The sequence below is a fragment of the Scleropages formosus genome, chromosome 2 (assembly GCF_900964775.1).
Source record: "Scleropages formosus chromosome 2, fSclFor1.1, whole genome shotgun sequence".
Classification (NCBI taxonomy): domain Eukaryota; kingdom Metazoa; phylum Chordata; class Actinopteri; order Osteoglossiformes; family Osteoglossidae; genus Scleropages; species Scleropages formosus.
The window spans coordinates 20764726-20783325 of record NC_041807.1 but is presented as its reverse complement, the minus strand read 5'-3'; the positions used below and the strand labels follow the sequence as shown (position 1 = coordinate 20783325).

The 18600-nt window shown below is 46.8% G+C and overlaps 1 protein-coding gene across 4 annotated transcripts; it reads left to right on the top strand.

Annotated features, from left to right (window-relative positions):
- The first annotated feature begins 48 nt into the window (after positions 1-48).
- lamb4 (laminin, beta 4) lies at positions 49-18358 on the top strand. 4 transcript variants are annotated; one of them, XM_029249913.1, is made up of 36 exons: positions 49-86; positions 694-759; positions 1277-1341; positions 2419-2576; positions 3278-3413; positions 3509-3582; positions 3728-3916; positions 4072-4135; positions 4253-4467; positions 4568-4688; positions 4810-4998; positions 5302-5457; positions 6158-6270; positions 6358-6437; positions 7507-7660; positions 8304-8426; positions 8510-8695; positions 8790-8902; positions 9072-9192; positions 9319-9496; positions 9869-10012; positions 10508-10739; positions 10864-11021; positions 11143-11367; positions 11491-11708; positions 11797-11893; positions 12045-12405; positions 12783-12937; positions 13070-13269; positions 14439-14516; positions 14612-14756; positions 15745-15952; positions 16169-16304; positions 16413-16583; positions 16771-16921; positions 17551-18358. In XM_029249913.1, exons 2-36 carry the CDS (start codon positions 749-751, stop codon positions 17682-17684), a joined length of 5259 nt encoding a protein of 1752 aa, XP_029105746.1. In that variant the 5' UTR covers positions 49-86; positions 694-748; the 3' UTR covers positions 17685-18358. The 4 variants fall into 4 exon arrangements, with proteins under 4 accessions (XP_029105746.1, XP_029105747.1, XP_029105749.1 ...); XM_029249914.1 differs by lacking the exon at positions 14439-14516; XM_029249916.1 differs by lacking the exons at positions 16413-16583; positions 16771-16921; positions 17551-18358 and having other exon boundaries at positions 15745-15947; positions 16169-16278.
- The last annotated feature ends 242 nt before the right edge of the window (positions 18359-18600 follow it).

The window sequence follows — 18600 nt, the reverse complement described above, 5'->3', positions numbered from 1 at the left end:
TTTCTTCAGCCTGCTGAAAGGAGCCCAGGTGTGTCTTTGCACGCCAAAGCTCCCGATGCCAGTACGGTGCAAACAGAACAGCACAGGTAAGGACCAAAAAAATGGAAGTCCTCGTTGTTTCCAACATTATGCAAGGAAATGCACTGCTCGCACACTTTTTTCACATTTTTGCATGGTGCCACATATTTACCGCAGTACATTTTTTAAGATGACGATTAATTCGGTGACATAAGAATAATGGATTACAGTGGATGTGCACTTTTTGCTGTTTGGCAATGGAAGAATATTGCTTACTGTGCTGTTTGAATGTTATGCATTTCCTAGAAGTCAACTGAGATAGTTACTGTAATGCAAAATAACTGGTTGCTGCTGCAGCACCAGGAAGTTGGTTCTGGAAAACCACAGGTAGACTCTCAGTAAAAAGGTTGTTTTGAAAGCATCCAACTTAAAAATGTTAAAACATTACCAGACAATGGAATTGAATTCCATTAGATTTTTCCATGAATAACTAATTTGTTCCAAGCATGGGGTTTAATATTTAAATATAGTTTAATATTTACTGGGAACTGTTATGTGGTGTACAGTTTGTGGCTGCAGTTTACTATTCAGCTGTGGTGTGGAAAGGCTGGGTCTCATCAGATATACAATGCTCTGAAAAAGTGTAGAAATCACTACTGCCTTTTGCTCGAGTAGCTGCTGTCGCCCACTTGAAGGACGAAGACAACGTTCTGGAACAGAAGAATTCGTGATGTCACTAAGGTAACTGGAGCAGTGGCATTTACTGCCTTATACACTACATTACTCTTATATGTTTGGTGTCCTTCAGGTTACTCTATAACAATGACAAAAGTTATTCTTGAATCTTTTGCACGAATGAGGGAAATATCCTTTCGTTCAGAAATGTAAAGGCGAACCTGTTCGCTTACTTTTCCACGCCACACTGCTTTTTAAGAATTACTCACCCAAAGAGATGAGAACGTGTCTGTTTACATACAGGGTGAGAACTGGGCGTTGAGCGTGGTACCCTGATCAAATGACAGAAACTCTTAATGATTAACAGTTCAGTGAAGATTTTTGACAGTTTTCAGTGATAGTATTTTAGGAACACAGGTTTTGTATAAAATGAGATGCAGGAGTCTCTTTGTGATCATCCTCAGTTGTTGGATCTCTCCGCTCTTTTGTTGGCCTGGTAGTACTGCTGAGGGCAAAGCTTACTGACCATGTGAAAAAGGGGAGGAAGTGATATTTGTGTTCTGATCTTTTCTTGTCCTCATAGGCACTGCCTACTTCCAGCAATGTCCACGCCGACTGCCGTGGAGGTTTCTTCATTCCTGCTCCTCTGTAAGCCTGATGGTGCTCCTTTCAGAGCATTGCAGCAATACTGAACAGTGGAAAAATAATAAAACAAAAAAAAAACACTGGATTAAAATTTTAGGGGCACCAGGAGGTGTCATAGTTAGCGCCTTTACCTTGCACTCAGGTTCGAGTTCTGCTCTGGCTTGCAACACCTGCAAGTGAGGCACTTACTTTAAAATGATCCAGTAAAAACTATGCAGCTGTGATAGTTGGTAAATGGAGGCCTCCAAATTGGAACATTCAATAGATTCATTCATTCATTCATTCATTACCCATGGCTGCTTGTCCAGTGCAGGGTTCCGGAAGTCCATAATCTATCCAGGAAGCTTAGGGTGTGAAAAGGGGTACATGCTGGGTGGAGACGTTATAAATGTTTTGTTCCTAAACCTTTTCTATGAAGTCAAGAGATGAAATTCACAAGGTCATAGCCATATAGGAGTATTGTGTTATATTCGTAGCATGTGGAAAAAATGTGAATGTTTAAACAACTCTCAACTACATAACATAATATTTTTGGAATTGGAAGGCATCCTCATATTTTTTGCACCAGCCAATCACTGATACCTTTTCCCCTCAGTGGTAGGATATTGGATGAAATTAAACATTTTTAGATGATTTGCATGCAGGTAGATCTAAATACAAATGTTTCATTAAATCTGTGAGAATAAATGATTTTTATATGTATTTCTTTTATAGAAATGATTTATATATTTATCTTGATTTTTATATATATGTGTACATATAATGTCAAAATTATTTAAAAAATATGGGGTTGTAAAAGGAGAGCGGAAAAATGCAACACGGTGTGAGAAGAACTGTCTTCTTGTCCAGCAGGCTGTAGTAAACATGTAAAGAAACAGGTGACAAGCCTTGTGTCAGAGACAACTGTCATGTGGTAGTGAAATTTTGAGGGGATCCTGTGATCCCCAGGCCCAGACTGAAGGGGGTTCCTGTACTTCTAACTACTGCTCTAAATATTAAACAGTTCCTCTTGTTCAGCATTCCTCACCGGTGTACGACCATGTACCGTGTGTCACCGAGTGTCACTGTCATCCTGCCCAGGGCTCGCAGCGGCTGTCTATTCTCAGGACAAGTGCCCCACCGCTTCCTGTCACCCCCAGCTCGGTGACCTCATGGTGGGCCGAGGCGGTCGGCTTTCGGCGACCTCGACGTGCGGGCTGGATGGACCGCAGAACTACTGCATCATTGGGCACTTGGAGGTCAGTTCAGATGGGATGTCGTCCTACTCATCGGAACGCTTGGTCCTGCATCATCTATCTGGAAAAAATCGCTTCAACGCTCTGTGGTACAACAGCAACCAAAGGAAGAAGGAATCACTGCAGTGACTGCGTTGCGGTAGCTCAAGCGATGTTCACGACAGCTCTGTGAACCCGGAGTTCAGTGCCTGTCCTGCTCCCCCAGCAAGACTTTCGGCCGACATGTCTGCATCTGCCTGCTCATTACCGCGCTGTTCATCGAAAATACCGTGGGCTGATTTATTCCGCAGTGCTCGGCCCCCTCCCTGAAATCTCTCAAAGTCTTTGTGAAAGACAATGTGTATACACACACACAAACACACACACACACTATTGGCTCTATATATAATATACATGGAACCAAAGTGTTTGTTACAAGAGTTGACAGTGAGACTGGAAAAGAAACTTCTGGCCCTTAAGTCCTCAGCGCTTTATTTGGATTAGGTGAATATTTCTCGTTTCATGTTCCTACACGCCTTCTTTCACGAGAAGAATTTCTGTGCGCGTTTTCATGACTCTACTAAGTTGTGTTTGTCTTTTACTTCCCTGTGATGTACTGTATTCCTCTCCCTACAACTGTCAGAGCTTTTCTTTATTTACTTCCTAATACATCAGTCATGTTCTTTGGGTAAAGTCTGCCAACTTCCCACGTTTTCTTCCTTAAGGATGAGAAGAAATGCTTCAGCTGTGACTCCAGACAACCATACAATCGCTACACGAATCCCCGCAGTCATCGGATTGAAAATGTCATCACGACCTTTGACCCCGAACGCAGGATGAAGTGGTGGCAGTCAGAAAACGGTACTTTTCCACTGAGAAAGCACCATGCTGGCATTGCAGTGCCGCTAAACCCGTGGAGTGTCTAACAAACGTGTGTGTGTGTGTGTGTGTTGCAGGAGTTCATGAAGTCAGCATTCAGCTGGATTTGGAAACTGTGTTCCAGTTCAGCCACCTGGTGCTGACCTTCAAGGTAGCCATGTGCCTTCCCACAGAGCCGTCGTCCCGAATTCCTCTTAATTAATAAATTCGCCATGGGATGGATCTTAAAGTGGTTGAGTGACCTGTGCTTTTTGCTTTTCGCCAAATGATAACGACAAATGTGTGTTTCCTCAAAGAGCTTCCGTCCTTCTGCCATGTTGGTGGAAAGGTCCAAAGACAACGGCAGGACGTGGACGGTCTTCCGCTACTTCGCAGAGGACTGTGGCTCCTCGTTCCCTGGGGTCCCGGTGGGGGCAGGAAGTAGCGTGGGAGATGTCGTCTGTGACACCCGATACTCTGGGGCGGAGCCTTCCACGGGTGGAGAGGTACATCTTGAGGGCGTGGAGGAGGATTCTCGTTCGAAGGCCACGACTCCTCCATCGACCCTTTTCAGCTGTTGAGCCGCTCATGTCCGCTTCTGCTGCATGTGTCACCGGACACATGTGGGCTGGAAGTGGTTTCAGCTCCGAATTTTGTGTAGGTCGTGTTGAAAGCCCTGGATCCGACCTTCCAGATAAACGACCTGTACTCTCCTGAGATACAAGGTTGGTGCAATTTGTCATGTTGAAGGGATCGGTCCCGCGTTGAGCCCTATCCCTACTTAGCGAAAGCAGCGTCAGTGTCGTGTGTCTCAACTCCATCACTGGGGCGTTTTCCCCTAGAGCTCATCACCATGACGAACCTGCGTGTGAACTTCACGCGCCTCCTCACGCTGGGCGACACGCTGCTGGGGCGCCGGAGGAGGAACCCCCAGGACAAATACTACTACGCGCTGTACGAGATGGTGGTGCGCGGCACCTGCTTCTGCAACGGCCACGCCAGCCAGTGTGTGCCCGTGGACAGCCCGAGAGGCGACGTGGTCGCGGAGCCAGGCATGGTGGGAGATGACATTTGTTATTATTGGAATGGCTGCCTGGTAGCGAGCGCACACAGCTACGTGGGCGGTAAGGGTTCGAGCTGTGTGGTGTTCTCCTCAGGTACACGGCCGTTGTGTCTGCCAGCACAACACCGCGGGGAGCAACTGCGAGCGCTGCCGGGACTTGTACAATGACTCCCCCTGGAGGCCGGCAGGACACTCGGACCCGCACCCCTGCAAGAGTAATGCGCTTCTGTGGCCGTAATGCGGTGAAACGCAACATAAGAGCAGTAAAGGGCACTTTGTGTGGTACTCAATCTTCACGAAGTGTAGAAAGCGTTCCCGTTTTCCTTCCCTTCCCAGAGTGCAACTGCAACGGGCATTCGGAGAGGTGTCACTTTGACATGGCGCGGTACATCTCGACCGGGGAGGTCAGCGGAGGTGTCTGTGATGAGTGTGGGAACAACCGCGTTGGCGTTCACTGCGAGCGCTGCCGCCCCTTCTACTACCGGGACCCTCGGCGGGTCCAGAATGACCCGGATGCCTGTGTCCGTGAGTGACTCCTCTGTCCTTCGCAGCCGTCACGTTTGCTTGTGTACCTTGTTTACATGCGGGAAAAAATATTGATCATAAATCACTTTGAAAGGTATGAATTCAACACATTTGCAAAAGTGAAGTTCCAAAATTCAGATGTTCTCAAAACAAGGAATAGATCTAATGAGGTCAAATGTCAGGGACCGGCTCGGTGCGCGGTAGCTGTCAATGTCAGTCCTCTCCTGACCACGTTCACCTGTGCGCTTCCACTCCCTGGACCCCCTCCTGTTCTCCTGCTGCTGCTTGGCCGGGCGCCTCTAGCCTGCGACTGTGACCCAGTCGGGTCGCTGGTCGGAGGGCCCTGTGACCCTGGGACGGGCCACTGCGTCTGCAAGAGACACGTGGAGGGCGACCGGTGTGACAGGTGCCGCCACGGATTCTACGGTCTGAGCAGGGAGAACCCCGACGGCTGCACCGGTAAGGACCGCTCTCATGCGCATGGAATTAGGCCCGAGATCCGCTTGTGTCATCTGCTGTCCGGACTCACCTGTGCAATCACCTGTGCGTTGTACGCAAGCACCTCTGTTTGTGCTTCAAAAGTCCTTTCAAAGGGAGACGTTCAGAAAACGTGTTACAGAAGAAGGTTTTTTCTGTTGCGCGGGAGGCTTTCGGACATGTGGTACATCTCAAACCCTGTTGTGTTCCTTGCAATGCACATCTGGTCTGAGACATCCTCTGTCTGTCACTGTGATGTCACAGACTGGACTGGCGAGGCTCGCGGTTCTTCCTGCCCGTGTGTACGAAACTGAACTGAACAAACCAACAAAGAACGTAGTCAAAATAAACAGTTCGCTCAGAGGCAATGGCCTTTCGACGCCTCAGATGGGAAAAGAACGAAAAGACGAGGAACAGAAGGGAAAAGTAGAACATGAGCACCTGCACCAAGTCAAAATTACTGACCCATTTATACAGCAGGGTAATTTTTACTGCATCTGTTCAGGGTTGATCGGCGCTACTTTGGCAGGATGTGGGATTCTCACCTGGGTTCTCAAAGTCCAGACGTGGAGGCTCTAAGCACCGCGCCACCTGGTGCACCAGAGCCCAAACTCCACATTGTGCTCGAGTCGAGCTCAAGTTCAAACTCGGATCTTTCTCTCTCTGTGTCTCGTCCCCTCAGCGTGTCGATGTAACCCCCTGGGCAGCGTGGAGACCCCCTACCCCTGTGATCCTGTGACCGGACAGTGTTTCTGCAAGCCCTTTGCCACGGGTCCCATGTGTGACCGTTGCGTGGTAGGTCCTGTTTCCTTGACGACGACGGTTGTTGTTTGCCTGGAGCGCGAACTCCTGCTGACACAGATCTCCCATCTGTCTCTGCAGTCAGGTTACTGGGGTCTTGGGAACACGGTACACTCTTGCTTGCAGTGCGACTGTGATATCGGCGGATCCCAGGACAGCAGGTGAGGGGTACCAGAATATTCTGATATGTCACCACAGTGTACGTCACTGCATACATTGTACAGGCACCCCGAAGCACATTCGAGGTACAAGAATTTGAGTTTAGAAGGAGTTTCATTTAACAGCCCTACTTTGGCTAATGAGGTATTTTTTGTCCCACATTTATAAGAAACACACACACACACACACACACACACACACACACACCATCTGAACCGCTTGTCACATATGGGGTCGTGGGGAGCCGGAGCCTAACCCAGCAACACAGGGCTGGAGGGGGAGGGCACACACCCAGGACGGAACGCCAGTCCGTCGCAAGGCACCCCAAGCGGGACTTGAACCCCAGACCCACCGGAGAGCAGGACCCAGTCCAACCCACTGCGCCACCACGCCCCCCTTATAAGAACCAAACTTGGATTTTTTGCACCTCCTGTCAGATGTGTGGAAACCAGAGCGACCATGATCTCTTTTTCTCAGTGATAGTTTGTGTCGTGCTGCAGCTGTCACTCCCAGTCAGCCTTTGTTTGCTACTTTCACTTGTTATAATCTCAGTGATCATGTCCCCAGTTGGACTGTCCAAACCATGCCCACTGAGTGTCACTTCATGTACAGTGTTTTCATTGATTTTTATTTACTGAAGAAAAAAATATTGTGCAACTGAATGAGTGCAGGTAGACAGTCATACAGTATTATATAGTAATTAATGAGGGAAACTACCATGTTATGTTGTACTAAGTAATGTTCATTACTGATATAATTGTGTCCATTTTAATGGTATTTGGTGACATTTTAATTTAAATTGCTGTCAGTTTTGGAGCTTGAAAACATAAAAATTATCATTGAAACTGATGGTAATTACGTTTTTGATTTATGAGGATCCTTAATTTTTTCTGGATTAAATTACACTGAGGCGGAAGAAGACAGTACATTTTAAGTGATTCTGTTATATTAAGGGGCTAAAAAAAAAATTACGAAAAAAAAACAAATGACCGAAGTGGGTCAGAACATTACTCAGACAGGCTTGATGACGACAATTCTTCCTGCTAACCTGGATTTCCTCCTGGTGTGCAGGTGCAACCCCCTGGATGGGCAGTGCCCATGCCGTCCCAACATAGTGGGCCCACGGTGCAAAGACCCGGCCCTCGGCTACTTCCTGGCCCCGCTCGACTTCTACCTGTACGAGGCAGAGCTTGCGGCCCCCCTGCAGGGCAGCGCACAGTCCTTGGTAGGTGGCGTGTGATTGTCACCAGATGTGCAGTATGTCAGATGCACACGTGTCGCGCTGCTGTCAGTTAAGGGGAAACATGGTAAAATCACACTCTGGCAGTATTCGTGTGGAACACTTATTAATGAGTCTGTGCTCATAGTTTTAGACCTCTCTGTTAATGATTTCAGACTGGCCAAAAGACATACACACACACACACACACACACACAGTCTGAAACCACTTGTCCCAAGCGGGGTCACGGCGAGCCGGAGCCTAACCCGGCAACACAGGGCGCCAGGCTGGAGGGGGAGAGGACACACCCAGGATGGGATGCCAGTCCATCACAAGGCACCCCAATCAGGACTCGAACCCCAAACCCACCAGAGAGCAGGACCTGACCAAACCTGCTGTGCCACCCTGCACATCTATTTTTACTTATCACAAAAGAAAAACGGAAAAATTGAGACGAGTACAAGACTAGTGTCTTACCTGAAGGTTCAGTAACATCTTTCATATCTGTTTGAATGTGAAACTTTACTGATATGTGATCTTTGCGACACAAGCGGTTTCCTGCAGTGTTTCTCATAGGACATTTTCTTTCTAAATTGGCGTGACCGTAGACCATTGGCCCATAACCTGACCAGGTCAACCTGCTCCTCAGGTAAACCCCACTGGCCTCCCCAGGTGCGAGCAGTTCTTCCGGGACCGAGGCTACGACTTTCAATTCCGTGACGGGAAGTTCGTCCTGACCAAGCGCCGTGTCCGAAAGAGAAGGCAGGAGCAGGTGATGGTGGGCGCCAAAACGCCTGCTTTGGGACCTGCTAAGTGACAGTGACTGCATAACCATCGCATCCTGTTCTCTTCCAGACATCCATCCCTTTGTACCCGGGCTCGCCGCTGCAGATTATACCCCGTCAGCGGATCCCGGGGCAACCCGTCACTTGGACTGGACCGGGATTCGTACGAGTGCAGCACGGGGCTGGGCTCAGGTTTACGGTGAACAACCTGCCCGTGGCCCTTGACTACTACCTGGTTCTCCGCTATGAGCCCGAGGTGGGTGTGGCTGCTCCAGTAAGACCCCTGAGTCCCAGTTTCTGAGCGGTCTGAACTTCTGAGCGCACTGATACGTGTGGAACTCTGCTTCAAGTCTTCAGACACCTGGACAGCAAAGGTGAAAGTCATTCCCAGAACGTCAACTGCTAAGAGGAGGTGTGCCAACGACCCGGCGGACACCGCTGTGACCTTGCCAGGATCCAGCAGGTGAGACTCCTGTACTGTAAACTGAAAACTGGTTCATCTTGAAGCGTTTGATCTTCACCAAAATGAACACGAAGTAGATCAGTGCGTTATCTCACCATAACCCCCCACGCAGCATCACAGTAACAAGGTAAGGTAAGATTTGACACACTTTGCTGTGGTTTGTGTCCAGGATGGCCCTGCTGGAAACACCCATATGTCTCGAAGATGATGCGCTGTACTATGTTGATACCATCTTTGAGAAACAAGGCAACCTGGATCCAAAGCACAGTTCGCACATCCTCATTGACTCAGTAAGGTTGCTCTTGTTGCCCCCGGCACTAGTTTTTGGAAATCAATAAGGAGCGGATGTCAGTGCCTGTATTTCTCCTTTCTGTCCAGTTTATGACCTCTTTCGATTGAAGACATTTGCCTTCTAGATGGGTTTGATCCCAAGGATGGAGTCCCTGCCGAGCTTCTGCTCGGAAACAAAACTGGAAGAGTTTGAGCGGTACCGCTGTTTGGAGGTCGCCTCGCAGCTCGGGCCCCGGATCCTTCCAGAGGTGTGCAAGGACCTTATTGTCAGCATGTCAGCGCTCATCCACAACGGTGCTGTGGGTATGGTCCCGTTCTTCACTCATCTCTGTTCTCAGTTGGGAAAGGTGCAATGTATTAATGTTTTATAAACCGCTTACTCTAATGAGGTACTGAATTCAACAGCCGCATCTCTTCAAAAATCTGTAACTTGGAGTCGGTGCACTTATGAGGCAGTTGGGGATGTGTAACTGACAACCGTGTGATATTTGTAATGTTATACTTCTGAATTCTGTTAATAATACAGATTGATTTTATATTTTTTAGTTATTTGTGTGCACACTGATTCCTATATTCCCGTATTCCTTTTTCTGTGTACCTGTGTCTATGTTTTCCTGTTCCTGTGTCTGTGCATTGTGTGTGTGTGTGTGTGTGTGTGTGTGTGTGAGAGAACAGCCTGCAGGTGTAATCTCATAGGCTCTTACAGCCAATCCTGCAGTAAATTCGGAGGACAGTGCAACTGCAAACCCAATGTGATCAGCCGTTGCTGTGACACCTGTGCACCCAACACGTTTGGGTTTGGTCCAAACGGCTGCAAACGTATGTGTGTCTCGCTCGCTCTCTCCCCTTGTTTGCGCCTTAGCACACACACCCCATGTGTCACAGGGTAGCGCAGGGTAGCCTCTCATTTGAAACGAGCTCCATGGATCAGTTACGTGCTGCTGTCTCCTGGTTTACCCCTTGCACCTCAGTACAGTAAAAACCCATTAGCAACATCATCAGTGACTTTGCCTGATTTCCTAAGGGGCAGCAGGTGACATAGTGGTTAGAAGCACCGTCTCAAGTTATCCAGTTTTGAATTGCTTCCCCTGCATTAGTATCCTCAGTAAAGGTACTTACCATGTGTCGCTTCGGTTTGGTTTGCGCAGCTCTACGAACTATTAGTAATAATAGTAAGTAGTTTAAACTTTCTTAATTTAGCTGACACTCCCAAGGTGCCCTGTTCCTCACTGTGACTGTGCACGTCATTGTCTCTGTGCACCAAACTGGAGCTGTGTCTAGGCCGCTTAGGTGCTGCCCTTCCTGTTTTCACAGCATGTAACTGTGACCCTCGTGGGTCTTTCCTGGAGATGTGTGACCAGGCATCAGGTCAGTGTGCGTGCCGCCCGGAAGTGTCGGGTCAACGCTGTGACCGTTGTCGTCCAGGGTACTTTGGGTTCCCACTGTGCCGACCGTGTCAATGCAACGGGCTTGCTGACCTGTGTGACCCAGTGTCTGGAGCCTGTGTGGACTGCAGGGACCACGCCGCTGGACCGCACTGTGACAGGCACAGGACCACTGCTGTTTACTCTTCACTCGCCACCCTGGGCGTGATCAATTAATCAGTTCCTTCAGTCTCATGTTGCTTCTGTTCCAGCCGCTGATGCAAGCATGTGGTGTGTGTGTACCAGGTGTGTGGATGGTTACTATAGCAACCTTGCCCTCGGGGAGCCATGTCAGCCATGCCTATGTCCTGACACGAAAGCCAGCGGACGCTTCTTTGCCCGGTCCTGCAGCAAAGACCCAAACTCCCTGCATGTGCTCTGCCACTGTGAACCCGGTCACTCAGGTCTGGTCCACACCTCAGGCACCGTTTACACCAAACTCTGAAAAGGAATAGGGTTCTCTGTGTGTATTTGGTCCCACAGAGGTTGTTATACCAGGTCTGCTTTTCCTCTCCCTCCTGTCAGGTCCTCGCTGCGATGTTTGTTCCTCTGGTTTCTATGGAAACCTGGCATTACCAGAAGCACGTTGCCAGGAGTGCCAGTGCAACAACAACACTGACCCACAGGACAGGGACTCCTGTGACCCCGTAACAGGCACTTGTCTCCGGTGTCTGCACCACACCTATGGCTCTGCCTGTGAGAGCTGTGAACCTGGTTACTATGGCAATGCGCTGGCTCACAACTGCAGAGGTACCATGTGTCACTTGACAGTAACTATTTCCTGGGCAGCAGGGAGCGAAGTATATTAATACCTGTGTCTATGATATTCACTGCACTGACAGCCATGTTTCACCCTGCTGTTGTGGTGTTCAGAATGTAGGTGTGACCCCCGAGGAACTGAGATCAACATGTGTTCCCCGGGGGGCTCCTGCCTATGCCAGCAGTCAAGCGGGCAGTGCCCTTGTCAGCCCGGCGTGGCAGGCATCTCCTGTGACGAGTGCCAACAAGGCTTCTGGGGCTTTGCAAGCGAGGCGGGCTGCCAGCCGTGTGACTGCCACCCTTCACAGTCACTCAGTGACCAATGTGACAAGGTGGGACAGAACATGAGACTCCTGGTGGCTGGTGTGAGGAAGGAGATGCAGAACCCCTCGTGACCGCTCTGTGCTGCTCTGTGTGCAGGTCACCGGTCAGTGTCCCTGCCACCTGGAGTTTGGTGGCAGGCACTGCGATGAGTGCGGGGAAAACTTTTTCCAGACTCCTGACCTGCAGTGCATCTGTGAGTGCTGGTGCTGGTGGTGGTCAGGTGCTTGGGGCTGAGCTGGGTGGTTCAAAACTTCATAATTCAGGCTATGCTCCTCACCTGGCAGTTGGACTCACAACAGCAACCTTCCTCCATCCCCCTCGCCCTGCTGGGGCTCTGTCTACAGCTTGCGACTGTAACGTGGACGGCACCGCGAGACCATCCTGTGACCACCACACAGGCGAGTGCCTCTGTCGGCCTGGCGTGGCTGGCTCCTTGTGCAGTGAGTGCGCCCCAGGACACGGGCCCCCCTTCCCAGATTGCGCCATCTGCCACGACTGCTGGAACCTGTGGGCTGAAAATGTGACCATGCTGCAAGGCCAGGTCGAGAGAATCTCCGCCGTGGTCAAGCAGCAAGATCCCCAGCTGCACCCCAGCTACAGCCCTTGGTTGAATAAGCTGGATGCCATGCTGGACAATATTAGGAGTCTGATCAGGGACCCCACTGCTGAGACCGAGATGACCGAAAAGCTCTATGAACAAATCAAGTATGGTTGCCTGTCGCTGCCGTCGCTGCAGATAGAGCTTTAAAAACTTCGCTCATCCTCATCCTGTATTTATAGGGGGATTTTAGGTGTAGTTCCTTGCCAAGTACATAAGAGTTATCAGCCTACATTTATAACGTCTAGGTTGTGATTTCACAAGGAAACAACAGGACCAATTAGACCAGATTTTTTCAATGGTCGTGTTCACCATTCCGGTAAGCTTCTGTATTCAAAGGGTATCAAGGTGCCATAAGTGACCTTGTAAAATGAATAGTGCTTTCAGCTAAATGCAAATTAGGTTAAAACTAATCGAGATGTATTCTAATGAAGTTAGTGCAACAAAATAATTTTATACCTTCTCTCGGCCCTTTTTTTGGCAGAACATTCAGAGACGCTATCGATCCTCACATAATATTCGACACGTCTCCGCTTCTGAACACTCACATTGACAACATAAGAAATGAGTTCCACAAACTGTTGGGAAAACTAGAAAAAGTGAAGCCCAATGAATACGGAGACCTCAAGGTGTTGGAAGGTAAAGTTCAGTCGGATGTTTCCTGGTTGAACCATTGTTATTGAGGTAAAAAACACGGTTTACCTCAGACCTCATAACCTGTGTAATGTACAGTTGAGTGAGTAACACTTGTGTATGCTGCTGACCAACCAGAGGCCCTGCGGAAGATCAGGAAGTACCATGCGGAGGTCAAGGAAGCAGAGGAGCAGTGCAAAGATGCGAAGGCCATGCTGGCCGCATCCAGGCAGAAGAGGAAGGAGGCAAAAGACAAATTGGACAGCCGGCTTGTGGAGGACTGGGACGCTCTGGAGAGGAAGGTGAAGGCCCTGAATGTCACCAATCTCTATGAAGAGGTGAGTATGAATCCATGTTTCTAGGGTACTTTTGTGTGTGTGTGTGTGTGTGTGTGTGTGTGTGTGTGTGTGTGTGTGTGTGTGTGTGGTGAGATGTATGTTTTATGGGATGGCATTTTATAATAGTTATGTTTTATATCATCAGGCCATTTTGCATGTATTGTACACACATTTTCCTTTATTCGGTGTCCAGTAGTCAGTTTTTCATGTATCTGGTCCACAAATATTAATAATTTGATTTAAATAAAAATTTGTGGATATGTGTGGGATTTTTTAAAAAAAGCTTTCCGGGCACAATTAAATTAAAAAAAAAAGAAAAAAAGAAAAAACAAAATACTTTTATAAATTGTTATCCATTCTACTATAATGTTGCAAAACTTTTACCTTATGACATTAGGCATCATTTGGGCTTTGGGCAAAGTTGGGATTTTCTGCAAAAGAAAAAATGGAATAAATAATTTAATATTGTGGCTTTTCAATATTGAGTCCGTTCTGAGGAATGAATTAAGATCCATGAACAGGGAATAAGTGTATATGCTGTGAATCTCTAATGATTACCTGCTTCATTTTTCAGAATAAAACAGAGCTGTGGGGCTCACCGTACAAGCGTCCCTGGATTTAATATCTCTTTTTTTTTTTTGATTTACAATTTTCAATTTCCCAAACAAAAAATCAGTATAACCATATTTATCTGTGTCCAAAAAAAAATGTCATGGTTGTGTGAGTAAAGCAGAAGTGCAGTAACATACCGTCGTTGGCGCTATTGTACCATTGGCCTTTTCCTGTTGGTTTCCTGTGATGTTTAAAATACAGTAATGGGAAATAGACATTCAATATCGGACATTTCGGTATTCACACTATTTTTGGGAATGGATTCATTTCGTTAGTGGAGGGATTGTTGTATTTTCCAGTGTAGGCTATTTATACACAGGATAATCAAGGTGCTAGATCCACTCTCAAAGTTCATTCGTGGTTCTTTCATGTCTGTGTTACTTACCCAGTGACACTAAATGGTCGCTGTTTATTTGTTGTTGTACTTGTTTGCCTGCATTTCACGTTATCCCGGCTGCTGTTGTGTGTGTGATGCTTAACGAACATGAGATTCTGTTCGCCCCACCACTTAAATCTGCGGCGGTCCTAATTGCACTGCCGGTGTGCTGGTTGGCCAGAATGTTACGAAGCTGCCAGAGCAGACCAAGAGTGGCATCACCCGTGTGCTCCTCAGCCTCAGCGACTCGGAGAGGAAGGTGCTCTTTTGTCTCTCTCTCTGCATTGTGAGTTTTAATGGGTGTGACACTTAGTGGACAGTCGCACTCCAAAAACCTTCCTGCTTTATTTGCAGATCCAGGAGGCCAAAAAGAAGTCACAGGACACAAAGTCAAAGGCGGAGGAACTGAAGAAGAAGATTGACAGGAACCTGGAAAAGTTTGAAAGAGAAAAAAATAACACCAAGGATTTGATAAAGCAAGTGAAGGACTTCCTTACAGGTGCGGTGAAGGTATAAATTAGTGTTGAACCACTCACCTTGCTGTGCTTCCCAGTGCAGCACCACTGTGACTTGATTTTTTTTCCATATTTACATGCACCTCACAGGCACTGCGTAGTGCTATATATTTTCAACAAAAGCTATTATTTCGTGCTTTTTATGCTATGTTTTCATTCGCTCCCTCATTATTAATAGCCCCAACTTTGGAGTCTACCTCGCAAACACAGCATGTGAAACACGCTGCGTAGTACACTGGATGGAGGTATTTTGATAATGCGGTTCACAAATGATTATGATATTAAGAAATATTCAAGAAATTTCCCCAGATCACTGTCTGTGTAACTGAAATGTGTGGAAAGTGATAGATGTTCTATGTGGCAAATGTCGACAAATACCAAAGTAATTAATTAGTTTCCAAACATGAAACATTTCCATAATCCATACTCATTTGTTTCCCATAGTGTAAATGCGAACAAGCTTACGAAATGCACTTTGTTCATTGAAGACAATAAACTCATCTTTACTAGGATTGGACATTCAGGCTTTGGCTCTCACGGTTTCCCAATGTAGCGGAGGAGAGCTTCCTTCTGTCACTGTTTCCCAACACTGACCACCATCACAGCCCCCGCACTTGTGATGGTAAATCTCCACATTGAGTAAATGAGTGATATGCTTTGGAGGACTGATACAAAATTCAGTCAGTCTGCAAAACTGCTAAATGAATAATGTAACTTAGCTATTTAAATAATAAAAACAGCTTTCATAACACATACCCTTACACTGTCGTTAATAAAGCACTTGTGATTTAAGAGTTTGAGTCTGAAGGTAACTGTGACACTCACATATGGTAATTTTATCCCCTCACAATTGGACTTTGCCCAAAGGAGAGACAGCACATTAATAGCATTAGGCGAGGGATGGGTGTATTGGGGTGTATAGGTTACTCCTTAATGGCTTGGTACAAGTCGATTACAAGGTTCTGCCCACAGATGAGATGGTCAAGCCAGAGGACATCGAGATGGTGGCCACAGCGGTCCTTGCCATCCAACTGCCGAGCTCTCCAGAGGAAATCAGGGACCTGATCAACAAGATCCGGAGCATCCTGGTCAACAGCACTAAGCTCCTGGAGGATCTGGAGCGATTGCGAGAAGATGCTAGAACTGCCCAAGACCTGTTGCAGAGGGCCAAGGAGGTCCAGTACGAACCCAGCTGTACCAGAAATTTATTTACATACAAACCAGAGCTTCCACACACAGACATTCGCACACATCCACTCATAGCACAGTGTTTGCTCTTTGTCACTATTCCAGTTTTCCACATGTGAAATGCTTTAGTTGTTCACATGTGATAAAGCAGTTTGATGGATCTTCCACATTTTAAGAACAAAATGTAACGTAACACTCTCATTCCAAGGAACAAGACTCGATCCATTGACGTCAGCAGAATTAAGAAAGCTTTAAAAGATGCAGAGGACATACAAGATAATGTCAGCAGGTATTTGGGGAATGCCAAGAACAACATAAATAGCACAACCAAACAACTTGAAGAGGTAAAGGTATAATATTATAATGATGTGTTCTATTTTGTTATTCCTTTTCAACTTTATAAAGGTAGAAATGATGCAAATCTGGACCTGATTTTAAAAAATACTTCACAGATGAATGCGAAACTGAATGACACAGAGACGGTTCTTAATGTGTCAAGAATCAAAGACTTAGTGGAGCAAGTTGAAGTGCTGAAGAACAAAACGGAGATGAATCGCCTGCAAGGACAGGAAGCGAAGGCTGCTGCCGATTTGGCCCTGAAGAACGCAACGGCCACGAAAACGGTGAAGTAGAAACAAGACGCCACACTCCCTTCTTGTCCAGTCCTTAGGCCAGGAGCCCAGTAACACTGTTTGAATGCAGTAGAGCTGATCATGGTCACCACAGCATATACTGAAGAAGTAGTTGAGCAAACCACGCTCCCACCTGGTCTTCCTCTTCAGTGATATCCTTTCTGTGCTCCTTTCACAGCTCCTTGATGAGGTGAACACCCTCTTTCAAGAACTGGAGAAGAAGAAGGACAATGGCACAAAGGAACTGGTGGATGAGAGACTGAAAAACATCATGATGGAAGCAGAAAACATTGCAAAAGAAGTGAAAGACAAAATGACCCAGATTGAAGGTAACTGATGTTCAGCTGAAATATTTTCAGAGATGGTGTCAACCATCAGTGTGTTTCGAGATTAATCATAACCTATAGCCATAAAATGATAAATGGTGAGCTGCACAAATGTAGTCGTAGACATCCTCATGTTGTTGGTTCAAATCTTCCTTACAGGCAGCATGTGGCATATTATAGTGGCATAGTAATTGTAACGTTTACCTTGTAATTGTGAAGGTTTCCATCATAAATCCCACTCTTACTGTAATACCAGTGAGGAAGGTGCTTTGCTTGAGTTTGTACAGTAATAAAGTTTTCTATATTATTGAGTAAATAAGTGTAGCTTGTTCAATTGTAGATTGAAATTTTAAACGCAAGTCACCTTGGACAAAGGTGTTATCTACATAAAGATCAATAATAATAACCGAGGTGAGACTTTCAGCGTATCAAGTCCATTGTACAACTTGTTTTGGCAAACAGAAACTGGTATGAAATTGGAAAACACAAGACGGTCTTGCAGACATTCCCTCAATAACTCTCCACATTACTTCATCCTTCATTGCATCAGTACTATTCATTGATAAATATTTATTTGTTTATCTGACACTTCTCCACAAAGTGTCTTGACTGCTTTGTTATTGCTCTTCTAGATCTGGAGACGAAAATCGTCCAGCTGCTCCGGGTAAAGAACGAGAAGGCGGTGGAAGTGGACGAACTGCTGCAGAAAGCCGACGACATCAGGAAGGAACTCACCGACCGGGCCGTGGCTTACGCCAAATGCTGAATGGACCGTTTCCCTCTCGAACATGGGCTGCGCTCTTTTCACTTCACACTCCCGAACTCTTGTTGTTCAAAATGCATTTAACCGTGAAAACATGTCTTTGTGGTCGAGTCATTAATATTACGTTCGAAGGGTTTTGTAATTTTTACCGTTCTTTGCATTATTACAGCTGGTGTTTGCTTGCTTGTTTTCTTACACGTTTAGCTAAGATCTGTCCAAAATGGCCAAATGAGTTTTTGCCCTTTGGGTTAGAAATGAAGCTCATCTGTTCACTCCACATGTGGTCACTGGTTTTGACAGCTGTTCAGTCACCTGCTCCCAAAACTCTCCTTTGCTGCCTCCAAGGCCTTAGCGGGAGCAGCCCCCCGACACCATTTTGACTTTTCCTCCCCCGAAGCCCTTGTGAGGCCTACAAGATGTGTTCCAAAGTAAGGACCGAGCATCTCCACGGTGCTTTGGAGAAAAGGAGGCGACGGCCCTGCGGCTGAAGGACGCGTCCACAACATAGAGCATAGCGCTTAGCGCTGAAACGCCGCCGAGGTCAATGGTGTCAAACCGGGGTTCCTCTGAACAAAGAAAGAGCTATTGGTCCATTGGACACATTTCCGGGGTGTCCTTGTTTCTGTCTTCTTTTCTGTTTCTTAACCCTCTCTTATGTTCTAGAATTAAACACGCAGCAGGCATACCTAAAATGAACAAGTGCTATTTTTTTGTACAATTTTTTTAGTGCTTCACTGACTGCATTACATAATAATTTTGGCACGAAAGAAACACATAATACCCACGTTGTGGGGTTTATATCATACAGTATTATCAATTTTTGTGGCAGATAACAAAACGGGCCTATCGCTTGTAACCCTTTCTTAAGACTTTGGAGTGTAACTTCAGTAAATGGACATGTGGTAAAGAATCGGCACTC

What these genes read in the sequence shown, in the direction of transcription:
- lamb4 (XM_029249913.1), top strand. An exon ending in CGCACATCCTCATTGACTCA is followed by an intron (nt 9,193 to 9,318) that starts GTAAGGTTGCTC and finishes TTTGCCTTCTAG; the next exon opens with ATGGGTTTGATCCCAAGGAT. An exon ending in TGGTCCAAACGGCTGCAAAC is followed by an intron (nt 10,013 to 10,507) that starts GTATGTGTGTCT and finishes CTGTTTTCACAG; the next exon opens with CATGTAACTGTGACCCTCGT.